The sequence below is a fragment of the Monopterus albus genome, unplaced genomic scaffold (assembly GCF_001952655.1).
Source record: "Monopterus albus unplaced genomic scaffold, M_albus_1.0 scaffold79.1, whole genome shotgun sequence".
In the NCBI taxonomy this organism is placed as follows: Eukaryota; Metazoa; Chordata; class Actinopteri; order Synbranchiformes; family Synbranchidae; genus Monopterus; species Monopterus albus.
In genome coordinates, this window is record NW_018127959.1 from 2017261 (window position 1) to 2034280 (window position 17020).

The following is a 17020-nucleotide window of genomic DNA, read 5'->3' on the forward strand; positions in this document are numbered from 1 at the left end:
CTGCCTATCAGGCAGGCAGCTAGACGGACACACCCATATAAAACCATCTACCAGTTAATCCAACACTCACACATACGCCATGTTTAGCAGCAATACAGGAGGCCTATACGATAACATGACCATTTGTGCCACAACTGTTCTGCTGGTCCTCACAACTCGCTTGTTGACAGGCTGATAGACAGAGAGAGGCATGTGGCGTTTGTCTGCCTCCTCCAGCACCACTTGCCACTGTGTGTGTGCACGCATATGTAACATATATTACAAGTCTGTATGTTTGCGTATCCAGCCATCTTGATGCCCGCCTGCCCGTGCAGGTGTGTGTGTATATGTTGCTGAGGACCAGAGGATGGAGCTTGTAGGGTGCAGGGTGTCTACAGCGGACTGGTCATATCGTTCCAGCATAGGATCAGTCCTGCACACTTTGTCTGCAGCAGGAGCTGAGTTTTAGTAACACATTTCTGTATTTGATTGCTGCATATGTATGTGTACAGGCTCTCTCTGTGACTAGAACAACAGTTTTGTTGGGAATATTTTCAGTTTGTCAGATTTTAAATGTTAATATAAAGATGTTAAAATTTCTTCACTGTAAATTCCAAGTCCACAGTAAAAGAGGCAGCGTGATACTCCGTGTACTCTCAAACCAAAAGTATCAGGTAGGTATAAATGTCTTTTATGATTTTTATTTATTTATTTTTCTTCTTTTATATCCTTTCTTTTTCTTTTATTTCTTTTTTGTATGGACCTTGAGTCTGCTAATAAAGGATGATGATGATGATGATGATATCTCTATGCATGAAAAACGTAGGACAGGCAAAGGTTATTATTTATACTTACCAAATCAAAAATAAATAAAATTCCGTCTGCTTTTAGTTTTTGCATCATTTTTCCTGAGAACAACTTCCTAGTACTTAAAGATTCAGTAACTGTTGTATGTAACCTATTAATAATTGATTTATGTATTCATTGAACGATTGGGTGTGAGAGAGACAAACTATGTAACGATGTAACCTACGCTGTAGTTTATGTCTCGATGAACCTGAACATGTGCTGGTCTTTTTATCTGTTGATACAGACGATACACACCGATGTGTGTATTTGTCGATACACATCTTTGACCTTATTTCAGGGCTGATTGAATATTTGTGGCACTTCAGGCTAAAAATAATGGCTTTAAATTAGAATGCTTGTTTTTTTCCCCAAACTTTAAAAACACTGGTTCTTCTTTTGTTTGTGCCACAGAGAGCCAGAAAGCCCCACACCGCTCCTTTTCTGATCCTGGGTCAGCCTACTTATTCTGGAAACCTAAAGATCACACAACCCCACACACAGCTTGTTTTAGGTGGATATGGTTGTGTGGGTTTCGATACTGTACATCCACACAGCAGCAGTGGCTCTGTTTATTACCTTCATTTGCATGTAAATTAAAGCTGCTTCGTAGCCGTCGGGCTGCTGTGTGGTCACCGTCTATGCTCTGCAGTCCCTCTGCTTCACGTGAACAGACACAGGCCACTGCTACACACACACACACACACACACACACACAGTCCTGTGGTGGTAGGGAAATGTTAATTTGTCTAATTGTTTTGAAATTTGCATCACATTCTGCAATCTGACATACATGCACACACTATCTTTTTATTATGCAATTATGCATGAATAGAATGAACGAGCCAGACTGAGACGCGATTAAATTATTTTTTCCTTTTGCTCTTTGTCTACTGGATTATTAAATTGGCCACGTATATGACAAACCTCTCCTTCTGTCCCCTACACGTCTGAGGTCAGCGATGTAGTGGAAGGCAGCATGTAGAGGCCTGTCACAACATTTACCTCTGAATTTGACAAAGTGATCTCGGTCTACTATTGACCCAAGTGTTTCTTTTATAGGAGGGGAAAGCTTTCTTTGGAAGGGCTCCTGAGTGATTATAGAAGAGAATTCTTCTTAAACAGGACACTCCATATGACACACGGCTGCCAAGCTGAAGAAAATAGCTGGAACTTGGTCTGAGTTGGAGTAAATTGCAGTAATGACTCACTCACGTGTTACAATAGGTGCAGGGCACTTCTCTGTTCCTGATTTTAAACTACCAACATGGGAAGGAACTCCTCCTTTCCTTTCTTTTATGCATATTAAAAATCATATCTATCTTTCCCCCTCAGTAAACAACGACCTACTCATTTTGTAATTTAGATTTTTGAGAGGACGACAACAAACTGAACTATTTAGCTGGAGGCAGCTGTTTGACAATTTCACAAATGCAGGTCTTACACTGGTCCAATCTCACCATAAACTAAAATGATTACAGTGTTGTGTGGATAGTTGCTTCTAATTTAAACCACTGAAGCTTATTTTGTCAGTGTATTTTTGGTTACCTTGTTTTTACTAAGTAAAACACCAAAGCCTCCAAACATCCATATTTTAAATGAAGATTTTTTCCCTTGACATTTTTGCTAAAGTAACAAAAACAAGGTAATTAATGTCAGATTGTGTGGACCCTATTACAGGGTTTTAAATAACTGCAGGCTCTAAGCCACACTTTGCTGTTATTTTGCAAAGGCCTGTAAGAAGGACAGTGTCAATTTACATGTTTTCTGACCAGGTTTCGACTAATAGTTGTGATTTTTAATGGAAAGTTGAATTTTCTTTAGCAGTATCTGATAATACGAATGACCAAATGATATAATAAATGTTGGACATACTGAATGAAAGGAATGGAGAAAAGAACAAGTGTGATGTCTTCTCACGTGTTTGTTACTAAAATACCGTTATTTTTTAAAATATAAACCCACTTTTGGTTTGTTTCTTTTTCATCCAACGTGTCTCAGTGGCATCGTGCTGGGAGCTGGCTCACCTTCTCCTGCAGCGACCACAGTTCTACATTTTTGTTTCAGGCCCACAGAGGGTTTGCTGATGAAATGTGTGAACACAGAGAGACGGAGAGGCAATTTCATGCTCTGCAACGCTTTGAACGGCACTGATGGCAGCGCATCTCACAGTGTAAATTCAGCTCCTTTCCAAAGGCCTATGAATATGGATCCAGTTGTCCCACTCACTTGAACCAATGAGCTGCGACCCCCACCCCCACACACACACACAAACATCTCTGTTTAGTAATTGTAAATTCGGTGTCACTTGGGGAAAAAACTGTTTTTTTCTTTTTCCAATATAAAAGTGTTTATTTGGAAACATGGTGTAAATGTACATAATTTATTCCAGCCGTGCTTTTTCCTGGGGAGTCGCCGACATAGATCTCATACAGGCTGATGCTGTGTGATATGTGCCCGCAGGCCGACAGGTCTCTGCAGCTTCACCTGTCACAATGAGACAACACCAGAGGAAATCAGGTGCCGAGGGGCCAAATCCGTCTGTGATTTGGCATATATACAGTAACCTATAAAGCCTCTGTGTATATATCCTCGGTAAGAACTGTAGTAATTCTGTAGTCAGTAAAAATGTCAGGTTATAGAAAACAACAATACAAACTAATTCTGGAAAGATGCTAAAAGGGTGATATCACTTTAAAATCACAAGTCTATTTAGTAGCACACAACCAGAATCCATATGACAGCTCTTATTAGTGTGAGGCCTGAAACAACATGGGCTTGTCTTGACCTGTGCGTTTGCCTTGTAGCATAGTTAGAACAGAACATCTCTCACATTATAGGAACAATGAGCAGAATCATTACAACGTTAAGATGAATTAGGAGGACTTAGTGTAGTGTTTGTGGTGATGGCCAGCACCATATGCAACGCTAGCCCCCACTAAATATTTAGATTGTTCACATTTTATTTATCTTTTGAATTACGTATAGCCTTTGTATTTTCTGTATGAAACATTTTCTGCATTGTGTCAAAGCTCCTTTCACACTTCCATGTGTGGGACTCTGGTGGGAGAATACAGAGTCATTCATTTACTTCATTTATTTAGTTGCCTGTGTATTGTCAAAGTGAAAAATAACACAATATTTGTACACTATTGCTGAAGCCATTTCCTGTGGCTGGGAAGTGATTTTAAAGTAAAACCATGATTCTGTGTTTCCACGGTGTCATCACGTGCTTCGTAGCTGTAACATCTCTGTAACAATCGACCATAGGATTAATACAGTTCTTAGTTGGTCCAGAAGAACAACAGCCCAAACAAAAGTATTCTGAAACCGGTGTGTGCAGGTGTCTGTGGCTGAGCACAGCCAGGACACCGCGAGCTGCAGGGACGTGAACTAAAACTGCGCACAGATCAGCTCGCGGTGTCTTATCGTGGCTGTGGAATGGAGATGATTCGTCTGTTTGTCTGTGAAGGTTTCCAGGCTGTTCTCCAAAATCTTTGGTTTTGTGGTGGCACGTCAATCCGAGTCTTACGTCTCTTTTTCTGTTCTGCTCTTTAGTCACTTCTGAAGAGGAGGAGAACGAGATGGACAGAAGTTGTGAAGAAGCGCCGCTCAGCTCTCCCTCCCCAGCCTCCTAGTTAAATTAGATATATAGGCCTATTTACACGTAGGCTACAGGGTGTGTGGAGGACAGCGCTGCAGACAGTCCCGTCTCCTCCGCGGTGGGCCGGGCTCCTCAGTCGCTGTCCTCCTTGTCCTCCTGGATGGTGGTGGTGGAATGGTTGTACAGTCCCTGCGCCATCAGCTGCAGCGCCAGCCCGTTCTTGAAGCCGCTGGCCTTTTTGATCTTGGCCCGCTTGTTCTGAAACCAGATCTTGATCTGGGATTCGTTGAGGTTGAGCTCTTGGGCCAGAGACTGCCTCCGCTGCTCCGTGATGTAGCGGTTCACCTGAAACTCCGTCTTCAGTCTCTGCAGCTGCTCGGCTGTGAAGGCTGTGCGCGGTCGCTTGTCCTCTTTGCCGCTTTTGGACTTTTTCAGTTTCCGTGTCCTTGGGCCTGCAGTAAGGGCGAAAGGACGGGAGCGGAAATATGAATATCCAGCGCATTGCTGATCACCTGTCAGGCTACTGGTATACTTTAACATATCACACCTGGTTAGGCAGTAACGACAACCCCTACACAACAACAACAACAACAACAAATGATCACAGTTAGGCCCGTGACTTCATTTTACTACGAGCTCTTAGCCTGTTAAAATAATAATAATAATAATAATAATGCGTGATTGCCTTGTTAGTTCAACAGTAGTCGGGCTATCACAGCTCCTCTCTGTGTAGTGATGTGTACTGAACTGCATGTGCTGCTCAGACTGGGAGCTCCGGACCCCGTGGATGTCCAGGCTACAGGGGCCCGAACCTCTGTGTGACACACTGGTCCACACCGTGCACACAGGTTGTCATGCAACAATCCCCGCGCACACTACATGCGCTAGTTTCAGTGTGAATCAGACCACTGGTGATCTGTGCGCAACGCAGAGGAGCCCCTGAACGGAAAATAAACCAAAAGCGCGCCGCCCCCGTGCACATGTATGGATCTTCTTAAAAATATATGTATAGATATAATATTTTTTAATTTCCATTCTGGGTAAGTGGTGTAAATAATAACTGAAAATTAAAACAATAGTCACTGAACGAAGTTTAATTTGTAAATACGCCACATACATAAATAATGTCTGGAAATCCACACGTCACACTGGATTTGGGAATTAAATGGCTAAATTATTAAAGTTACTCAAATAGAATTAAACTGTGGTTTTTATTTTTATGGTTCCACACGAGCCTGTGTTTGTTTATAGCCTAACAAAAATATATTAGACTACTTGACTTAGGAATGAAGAAAACGTGTCTAAATCAAATCTGAAGTCACCCGATAGGCATGTTTTAATACCACACAGGAGGACATCTAAGAAATGGCTGGTAGAGTAAATGAAGGCTTTCCAGGGGAATGCCTTTCTATCCTCCCCAGGTTTTTGGTAACAAGTGATTTCGGATGAAGTTGGGCCCAAATAAACAGATAATGAATTCAAAATGTCTTCTGTGTGGAGGCGGGGGGCTGTCGGATAGTATTTAGGCCTACCTTTAATTCCATTGTGTTTTATTCCGCCATGCTCCCGCACTGACAGCAGCTCGTCCGTGGATTCCTCCTCGGCAGGCTCACGGAGGACGAGCCTCGACACTGAGATACACGAGGAATCGAACTTTTACCGACAGAAAGTGTCCGCTGTCGCTGCTGAACGGCGCGTTTATGGCTGCGCACTGCAAATGTATGAGCAGGGCTTTTTGTGGAGTGTGCAGTAAATCACAGCACTGAATAACACCTGCAGGGCCACCTTCAGCGGTGTGTTGATCATTTCTAAAAACTATTTAAAATCTTTGTTCTACTTGCAACCGACAACATAATGTTGTTCTTTTCAAATACAGCGGATCCTGTTAAAAGACGTGTTAGAAATTGAGAGAAAAGGCAGAAAAGCCTAGAAACGGATGTTTTACTCTGCGGCTCCAGTGTTGATGTTGTTGTTTAAAGGTTGATAAAATCAAATGTACATAATAATAATGTAAATAATAAACTATATCGCCCTTTTTGGTTTGAGTTAAATCGTTGTTGGTGGTAATGATGGAGTCTGATAGCTGGAATTAATACCTACCTCTATGTCTGCTGAACGACATTCTAGCCTATTTAGTCAAATATGGGGAGGATTTAGAAATAACCATAATTCTGAAAAGCAAAAGGAAGACTTACTTTGACCTGACAACATTTGTTAAATGCATCTTACACCTTTAATTTGAAACACCATACACAGGCCTTACATGACTGGGAGAAGGATTAAGATGAATTTTTATTTAGTATGTGAGTGTTTTTAAAAAGACTGTTTAGTCTGAGCTTGAAGGTCATTTTTCTGAAAACATTTTTTAAGGTCATTTTTCTAAAAACATTATTTCCCAGAATCATTTCTTAAAATAACTCTGGATTTGCTAAATGAAAATTGATGCCTGTTAAATTAATTTTGGCGTTTTAGGTCAGAAAAAACAACACTAAACTTTATGTGAAGGAAATGGCATTGTTCGTCTGTTTGGAAACGAACTGGACGCGCACAGTTGTTGCTCGTCATTAAACTACTGCCTTACCAGATGAGGGCCTGTCCGAGTACCGGGTGCAGTAGACCCAGGCAGGCCAGAGCAGAGGCTGGCTCTCCGACGTGGGCGCCCCGGTGCCATTCAGCACCACCACAGAGGAGGAAGTGTTCTCCCCAGCCCCACCGCCAGTCCTCTCCTCGTTTTTCATGCCAGTGCTCCCAGTGCAGACGGAGGAAGCCGCTGCTCCTCGCTGCCGTTGCTCTTTTTGAAACTCGTCAAAGAGGTGGACGAGGCGGAGGACGAAGTGCTGTCACTGCTGCAGTTGGAGTCCTGGCACGGTGTCCTGGGAAGGCTGGGCCTGTTGATCACCGGGTGGACGCGGTCCCGGCCGGAGGTCTGCGCTCTCTCCCGCGGGCCCAGGTCCTGCTCCTTCTTGCAGCCGAAGTCCGGTCGTAAAATGTTGTCGATGAAAAAGTTAGTGGTTCTATGGGCCTGCTGGGCGACCTGCAGAGGCAGTATGGGCGGCGAGGGCATGCTGGGAGATGGAGAGACGCTCTCGCCCTCGCTGCTATCCATGCTGTTCAGATCCCGCTGCTCCTCCATCACTGCCTCTCGGAAGAATGCGCGTCCTGTTCTCTCAGTCCACTTCCACTTTGTGGGCCTGTGTTTGTATCCAAAATGGGACTTCAGGAACCACTAAAACATTGTTATTTTCTCTCTGGAATACTGCTGGCTCGTATAGTTACGTGTAAACTGTAGACATCCTGCTTGCCTAAAGGCGCTCCAGTGCGTCATGGTCGGCGACTTACTATTGCGCACTGCTCTCACACAGCCAATGCTTTTCACCGCTGTATGACAGTCGGGTCTTCACAAAGTCCTCACATCACATCAGCATGCGCCCAAGCACACACTCACACACTCCACACGGAGGCAGCATGAGTAACATCCCAAAGCGCACTTGGCCAATCATCAGCCGGGACACTTTTGGACATGGGGTGACGACGTCCAATAATGTCAGGCGGCCGTGATCCAAGAGGGGAGCTGTGGAGCAGCAAGCAGGCTTCACAGAGAAGCCAAACAAGAGATTATCACTGCTCGAGTCCGCGCCTTCAGCCTTGTTACGGTGTAGCTATCTGTTACATCTACTGCAGAGGAGAAGAACTGAGCGCGCGTTCAAACACACGCACACCATCGCCGTGGCTATCTGCTGGTGGTTTCAGATGAATTTCAGCTGCTCACTTTCAGGTTGTTTCCTTTGACACAGATAGGCACCGCGGGGACATGTTGTACAAAACAACACCATTTGCACTTTTAGTCCCTAATTGGTCAATTTTCTGCTGAAGCTTCCTCCAACTTGTGCGTCCTGCATCCAAATGTCTTACAGAATAGTGTGTGTACATGGTCCACAGTGCAAACTGTGCGGGGCATTTTTTCATAGGGGTGTGTGTGTGTGTGTGTGTGTGTATGTGTGTGTTTTCAGTTCAATTCAGTTTTATTTGTATAGCGTCAAATCACAATAAAAGTCATCTCAGGACACTTTACAAAGTCAGGTCTAGACCTTACTGTCACACACACTGTTGTTGTTACTATTGAGGAAAAACCCAACAAATCGTTTTCACACACACTCACACACACTCACACACACACACCTCGGAGAGGCCCACAGCTGCGTACCAGTCTAAACCACAAACTATCTTCTCCCTCTTTCCTTTGTTTTACTAAAACTCAGCCGTGTGCCTTCAGCGTCGTCCGATGCGTCCATGTAAAGTGCACACACATCCAGTTTGTACCCCCCCCCGCCTTTTTTGAGGTATAGCCACCATTGTCATTCTCATCGTATTGTTTTCCAGGCCGAGCTCTAGAAAAACGCAGTCTTATCTCTGCACTGCCGGTGGATAATTTATAGGTTTTCATTCCTCCTTTTTCCTCATAATCCCGTGGACGTTTATCACCTGACTGCGAGAAAAAAGTGGCTCAAAGCCTCTGTCGGCGTTACAGCGGCAACACTTCATCAAAGTGGGCGCAAAGTGGGCCAACAGAATAATATAAAGCAGCACAATGGACAGGCATGCCGCAAAGGAGCGTTTTCAAGGTGTTAATAGAAAAGCTGCTGTGCAGCTCGGAATAGAGACAAACTGCACAAAGAAACATCTTAATTGGGTTTTTTTTTACCTGTAAAGGTGTTTATTTGTTTTGATGTGAATACGCAGCCCTGACTGCGCCTCTTACACCAGGTTCCACGGAGAAATTCACTAGAACACTGTGTTATAGGCTAATCGATCCTTATCTGATATTCCAAGATGCCTTAATGATTTTTGGTGTCAGTCACTTGAGGAGTCTTTGTGGCGTTATTCTCACGGTGTGTTTACTCTGTGGGGACTGATGTTGTTGCTGTGTACGATGCTTCTTTACTTATCGTCCAGTAAAAATCCTGTATTATCTGTTTTATGGTGCTACGCCTGCGCTTGTATTTTTTCATTGTGTTGTTCTTGTGTGCGCCCGGAGGCTAAATATGCCACCACTTTATATTAACCTGTTGTAAAGGACTCTGCTGTCTGTCAACACAACAGCCTAACAATCAGTTACTATAACCTGCCACCCCGCATATCAAACTGTCAAACAATTAAGCAGACAACAGATTCTCCTCCCGCTGCTTTCACTTACACTGCACGTAAATCCCGTCAGACTGGGATAATCCACTTTACACACCACACACACGTTTGTGTGTGACGTTCTGCGTCCCCTGTCCCCTTACTGCAAGGGGCTAGGCTATACGGCTAACTAAATACCTAAGCCTGACTCTGGGCCTAACTGGAACCTGAACATAAACCAGTAAGGCTGTGACCAACATGTCCCCACTGTCCTCACACCCAGTGTATAAAAGTCAAACGGGTTCTCACAAACACACGATGTACTCAGTTAAACACACACATATAACTAGCAGAAATATTTATTAGGACAGAGGCAGGCTATGGTGGGACATTATTTAAAAAAAAGGTAAGAATCTTCAAAATGTAATTATTATAAAATAAATGTTTGTGGTATAAAAACTGGTTTTAACTAAATAAGCACTTGATAAATGTACCTTTTTATTTTCTTAAGGACAATAACAATACATATGATCACACTCTAGCATCAGCCTCTGGTAACCTTCATTTAGGCCTAATGGATTTCAAAATGCTAAACTGTAATTTTATGACAAGCGGGAGTTAAGCCTCTGAAGGGGCTCTGAGCCTGTTTAGACTGTTGAACGGGGACAATGAGGCGGCAGGTCGGACGGTCTCAAGTAAATGGGAGAGAACAATGTTCAGGAAAGTGTCCAACCATGTGGACAAAGGTCCGAGTACAAAAATAAGCCACCAAAGCTAAGATAATCTGAGCATATATGATTAAACTGTGGACCTTAACTTGACTTCCCCACCCTTTTAGCCAGATAAAGTCTAATGACTCTGTCAGAAAACCTGGCACTAGACGTAGAGAGCAACCAAATGGGAGGGCTGTAGAAGAGCTGTGTGTTTTAAAAGGAAACAAATCATTTGTTGTTATAGGTTCTTGTCTATATTGGTGGAGGTTGTTGTTATAGCAGGTCTGCTGTTTTGTTTTATTTTGCTGATACATCAGTGACCGGATCTGAAAAATGAAAAGAAATAAACAAAACTAGTTTGTAACAATTTCTGGAACACTGAGCGACATTACCACAAATTAGTTAAATTCATAATTACAAAATCCAAACTACAAAAGGTTCAGGTGATCAGATTGGTGGCAAAGTAGAGACAAATAGAAGAAAAAGTAGCTTTTGGAAGTTCAAAACAATGGTTGTAGGACCCCTCTTGATGAAATGGTGATGCTGCAACTGGTGAAATCAGACTCAGCTCTCATTATGATCATCACATGAGCGCCTCACAGTGCATTTCCATAAGCTTAACACAATGAAGCAGCCCAGTACTTCAAGGAGCACACAGAGAAAATTATATCAGAGTGACATCTAGTGGTCAACTAGAGTAGCAAGTGGAAAAGGAAATCCCCACCGACAGCACACAACTGTAAGTGAAGCACCTATGTCGAAGTATGTGGACACACAGAGGGAATGTGACTCGGGCTGATACACACAGTGCAGAGAACACATGTACAGGATGAGACAGACATACAGCAAAACAAGGACACTGAGTAAACAAACAAGCAAACATATCCCCTCATCGTATTTTTGTACCCTTGCCACAGACTCTCTTTCTGAAACTGTTCTTGATGTAATGATTAGTTACTTGTGATTTAGTCTGCATTGCAAGCAAAAGCTTTTAAAGAGACCACCAGAGTTGCTACAGCAGCTTTTAGTGGTTTTGGGATAGCAACCGTTACTCATGAAACCTAAAGAGCCAAACATTTGCATTATACTAGGTGAAATTATTTATGAAAGCTTTACCATTTTAGGTAAATTTATACCATGGTATAACATGTCCCAACTGTGGTATGGTGTCAAGACTGACGGCTTTCATAATCACGTGTTCCTCTTATAGGTTTCCTGAACTGCTAAAACCCTAGACTTCATTCTCCAAACAAAACTGTTAGCTGCAAAAACTCATTTATCAAATGAATCACTCTTTTTGCAAGACTTTAAACAATGTCCACCTAGTCTAGGAACTAATATGGAGCGCTACATTAGAAATGATTAGGGAAGTACTTATGAATGACTCAGCTTATTCCTCATGCATTACTCATGTTCCTCACTCGTTCCCTGGAAACACATTTTTGTCTAGTGTTACGTAAAGTGTTACCGCTCATGCTTATATCTGCACAATAAGATGCTACTGTTGTAATGCCGTCCTTAGTATAAGGAAAACCTAGCATATAAGCCAGCGGCATGTTGAATATGATGCTGTATTCCAAGCTACCTGGGAGAGCTACTTTCCTGTGGCTAGTATCAAAGAGCAGCTTAATATCTATTTTCAGTTGTTTAAAGATAAGATTCATTTCAGATATAAGGTCCTCTACTGAACTGCATATAAGTTCTTGGGCGTGTCAAGGTGCAGGCCATCTTAAGTCCCACTGACTGTTTAACGCACTTGTTGCTTTTCTTCTTTTCTTTTATTCTATCTACCCCCCCCCAACCTGCCGAGGCAGAATGCCGCCCACCAAGAGCTGGGGTCTGTCAGCGGTTTCTTCTGTTAAAGGGAGTTTCTCCTCCCCGCTGTCACCAGGTGCAGCTCAGGGGGATTTGTTGTGCCTTTCATAATAATAATGATAATAATATCTAGGCCTTACTATGCACAGTGTCCTGAGACGACTTTTGTTATGGTTTGGTGCCACACAGACAAATAAATTGAATTGAATTTGCTTCAGCACAAGGTAAGCCTGTGAACATGGTGGGTGGAGCAGTAACAGAACAACTTGACAATATTAGAATTTCACCAGGCATAATGGTGATAAACAAAAGTATATGGTGATATATAAAACATGCTAAGCTTCATTTGTGTTACTGTTTTTTAAGGCCTTCTTGCATCTGAGCTTAAAATAGCAACTTCCTCATTTTACCAACCAGCTGTACTGCCCAAGTCTTTTGCTGATAAATTTTGGCCACCTCAGCTACAAATCAGATGGACTTCCTTCTTCTACTCCAGTTCATGTCTATTAGAGTGCTGTCATGGGAGGGGTCTGTTGCAATCTGGGGAAAATTAAGTTTTCCTCACATCACACCCCACATCTTATAAGGTTTCCTGAAGTAGGAAGTGACAGTGACTTCAGCTCTAGAGAAGATGGAGACATCATTGGATGAGACCATGGATCGAGTCTCATACACCCAGACTAACCCACTGTTTGACATGTCTGTCAGCAAGAGCGATCTTTACCATTTCCAGCCTGATGGTGAGTACTGAGGTAGGATGTGATCATGGTAAATATATTCATTTGCTGTTCAGACTTGAGAGAGAAAGCATGGTAACCAGGTTCACAAGTGTTTTATGTTAGAAAACATCCGGTTAACAAACCTATGAGACATTAAATTACTATATGGGCATTACAATTAAGAAATGTATTTGAAACTGAACCATTTGCAGACAAGCTACAGTGCAGCTTATTGGCATGAGGATAATAAATCACAGCATCTAGTCGTGAAAACATAAATGCATGGATTCAATTCTTCATGCTCTGCATACATTTCTTGACATAAAAGATTAAAAGTCACATAGACTTCTGCACTTTTTTTGAAAAACTAATAATAAAGGCCTCATTGAACATTTGTTGGTAATCTAGACAGTGAGTGTACTGTAGACACAGAAACTGAACCTGAGAGAGAAAAGTATGGCATACAACAAAAGTCACTGGTTGGAATCAGTCTGAGGACATCGTGGTTACAGGGTGTTCACGTTTGTCAGGGTAGAAATAGCTCATACTGTCTCTTGGACAGTTCCATATCACGTGTTCCAAAGTGCCCAGAGGGCCCGGAGCGCAAGATGCACAGTGTGGGCTGGGGCTCAGACCCATCAGGAATCTCTGCTGGGGTGTCACCTACACCACGTGGCAGAACCTAAAGTTAATACACTGCTAGTTCACTAACAGGGATGTGCCCTCACTAAGTCTGAGTGAAAGTATAAGGATATATATTTTCATTGAGACTGGCAGCTGACATGTTCCACTGGTTGTCTGTATGTATTATGCTCACTGGTTACTGTCTGTTTCCTGAAATTACTTTAACAAGACCTAGGTTTGCTGCAGGACACTAATCTCACTCCGGTGATTTAAATGAATATTTGTGTTTCTGTTTCAGATCTGAAGCCAGCAAGGCCCAAACAACGGTGGTGTTTTAGTATGATTGTTTTATACATCATCTTGCAGACAGCCCTGAATGCCTTTCTCCTCTATAAAGGTACAGCTGCACACTGACATTGTTTACGTATAAATGTGATGTATAGGGGAAAGATTATTTCTGTACCAATTTGTCTTTTTTCTTGTTTTTAGTAACTACACCTCAAACTGTAAGTGTGAAGTGAATAAAGGTGCTGATGAAACATTTTTGTTATTTTTCACGTCTCTTTCCCAGTTTTCTCGATGGAGTCTTCACTGTCAAAGCTCAGCTCAGAGAAACTGATGTCACTTCCTCTGGGTGGAGGACAGGGTGATGGCAGCCTCCAAACACTGGTCCACAACAACAGTCAAGAAGCCAGAAGCCTGAGAGACCACCTGGGGGTCCTGCAGAGCAAGGTTCTCCTGCCCTGTCAGCTTGTTGAGCTCTATATAGATTTAGTCCAGTTTAGCAAATGCTTGGTTTCTGATTCAGTTTAGTCTTTTTTTTTTCCATCACTTTTGTCATCCAGTGTAACAGTGACAAAAGGTAACTGTGATGAAACTGGAATAGTTACCATAAATAAATTAGATTGCTACAAATAACATTAGATTTTTTTCTGAGAGTGAGATAAGAAGATCCACACCAACCTCCTGTTTGATTGATTGATTGATTGATTGATTTATTCTTTCAAACATGCAGAACAGAACAATGAACAAATGACAATAACACACATGATTTCACATATCCAACCAATGCTAATTCATTTCACATATCCAACCAATGCTAATTCATTTCACATATCCAACCAATGCTAATTCATTTCACATATCCAACCAATGCTAATTCATTTCACATATCCAACCAATGCTAATTCATTTCACATATCCAACCAATGCTAATTCATTTCACATATCCAACCAATGCTAATTCATTTCACATATCCAACCAATGCTAATTCATTTCACATATCCAACCAATGCTAATTCATTTCACATATCCAACCAATGCTAATTCATTTCACATATCCAACCAATGCTAATTCATTTCACATATCCAACCAATGCTAATTCATTTCACATATCCAACCAATGCTAATTCATTTCACATATCCAACCAATGCTAATTCATTTCACATATCCAACCAATGCTAATTCATTTCACATATCCAACCAATGCTAATTCATTTCACATATCCAACCAATGCTAATTCATTTCACATATCCAACCAATGCTAATTCATTTCACATATCCAACCAGTTCCAGTCGGAGACAGATTGAGGACATGCTGGACAGGGTGGCCAGGCTGGGGCACAGGCTTAGAGAGGGGTGCCACATTTTGAAATCCATTAACCATTCTATGAAAGTGTTTATTTTGTGTAAAAAAAAGAGCCAGACGTTATGCTTTCTTTAGCCAACTTTGGCTGCGCTCCATATTTCCTCATCGCTGCTGCACAGTGGTTAAATAAGGATAATAATCACCTTTATTGGCCAAGTATGTTACACACAAGGAATTTGTTTCCGGTATAGAACCAAGGCAGCCATCTGTGGTGCCAACTCCACCGATGGCTCTAACCATCGGGGGCACCTGGGGAGTTCAGTGTCTTGCCCAAGGACAATTCAACACGTGGACTGCAGGCACAGAGATTCAAACTTCCGACCCAACTCAAATGCAAGACATTTATTTACTCCACTTTCAGTCTGAACACATCTTTAGAAGTGTTGCTAGATGTATTTTAGCAAATCTAGAGACACTGGATATCATGCCATGAAAAGTATCTAGCACACAGGCTTGACACTGATATCGGTCTTCTCATATCACTCTTAAAAAGAAACCTAATAAATATATTTTCCTAAAATGTGATACATACATTCCTTGGTCAAAATGAGGAGTAAAGTTGAAAGCAAATTAAATTAAACTGAGTCAGAAATGTCAGTTACATAGCAATGTCTATCTAAGGTTTGCTAACATACCATACCAGGCCAAGTACTGTAAGGCTACAGCAGCAAAGACCCTCATGTACTGAACAGACCAGGGGTGTGTTCTATTGCTTATGGGTAAAGTCTTGGTTTGAAGTTCACTTTCATTAATTTGATATTTTCAGCTTTGCGTTAACATGACAGTCATGACTATGTTGTCTGCCATGACAACAGGTCAACAGCTTGTGTGGAGAGGAGGGTCAGTTGGACAGGCTGAGGGCTGACTTTGGCCTGCTCAACCGCAGCACTTACAACCTGGAGGGCAAACTGACAACCATAAGCCTCAAACCAGGTAGGTGTGCATGTTCTCCTGTGTGCATATGTGTGTACATTTGTTAGCAAAATTAGCAATATTTACCACAAAGACCGTTTTTTTGGTTGTTCCCTTTTGAGGGCTTTAAGGTTCAAGCCTTAGAAATATGTTCGCCTCAGTCCACTGGTCAGAGGACTGTGGTGTAGACAAGTTTGCTTTAACCCTAACACATAAAAAAATAGCCAGAACATTAAAATTTTTTGGAACTTAGATGTTTATTAAACCTTTGAACAAAATCCAAAAGAAAATTCAAGATTCAAGATCTGGATATTTATCATTGATGCATAGACAGACAGTCCAGGCATATGGGAATAAATGTGCCATATTATTTTGTTTATGTATTTTTTATTTTTTTGTAACACATTTGATACATGAGGCATTTTTGGCACCTTTTTCGCTCAGAAACTCGTAGCAAATATGATACAAATGGTTTTATGGGGTTAAAACATGTTCATTCTTCACCAGTTTATGCTCGTCATTGTGTTCTACAGTGGGTTCATAGAGTCCACTGGGCTAAAGGTAAACGGGCTCGTACTTTTCCCAGCACTGATCCAAATTGTGTTAAATGACATCTAGGCCCGGCTGGCCTCACTCAGGCATGCCATCTAGCTACTTTGGAGGTCTGTTTTTGCCTCACTCTCGACCATCACATCTGGCGGCGTCTCTCCATCACCATTCGCTGGTCTCTGTGGTGTTTTACCCTCTGACCACACACAACCACCTGTAGCCTTTTAAACTCTGTTAGTAAGGTGTGTTATTCTGATGAACTGGAAGAGTCTTCATTCCCCCTCACGCCCACTGGATAAAAAGATACTCTGTCCTTCAAAAATTAGAAAAAATTTAACACTCCCTTCAAGGTACTAAATTAAAATGTTCTAAGAATTGGCTTCTATTCTTAGAGCACGTTGGGTTTCTTAAGCTGGATGTTGTCCCTACAGACTGAGTGACTCCCTGTATTGTGTTGTACTTACTGTATCTATATCTTGCACCTGC

The 17020-nt window shown here is 42.1% G+C and overlaps 2 protein-coding genes across 2 annotated transcripts in view; one reads left to right on the forward strand and one right to left on the reverse strand.

Moving 5' to 3' along the window:
• Positions 1–3220: 3220 nt before the first annotated feature.
• On the reverse strand, positions 3221–7777 carry LOC109963780 (homeobox protein engrailed-1-B). Its single transcript, XM_020606623.1, has 3 exons — positions 7232–7777; positions 7011–7199; positions 3221–4881 (listed from the first exon to the last, which is right to left on the reverse strand). Exons 1-3 carry the CDS (start codon positions 7560–7562, stop codon positions 4562–4564), a joined length of 840 nt encoding a protein of 279 aa, XP_020462279.1. The 5' UTR covers positions 7563–7777; the 3' UTR covers positions 3221–4561.
• A 4846-nt stretch (positions 7778–12623) lies between these two features.
• The window catches only part of marco (macrophage receptor with collagenous structure), a 15675-nt gene continuing 11278 nt past the window's right edge, over positions 12624–17020 (forward strand). The window contains exons 1-4 of the mRNA XM_020606488.1: positions 12624–12818; positions 13720–13818; positions 13993–14153; positions 15889–16006. Coding sequence (XP_020462144.1) covers positions 12710–12818; positions 13720–13818; positions 13993–14153; positions 15889–16006 — 487 coding nt within the window. The 5' untranslated portion in view covers positions 12624–12709. The remainder of the gene's footprint in view (positions 12819–13719; positions 13819–13992; positions 14154–15888; positions 16007–17020) is intronic.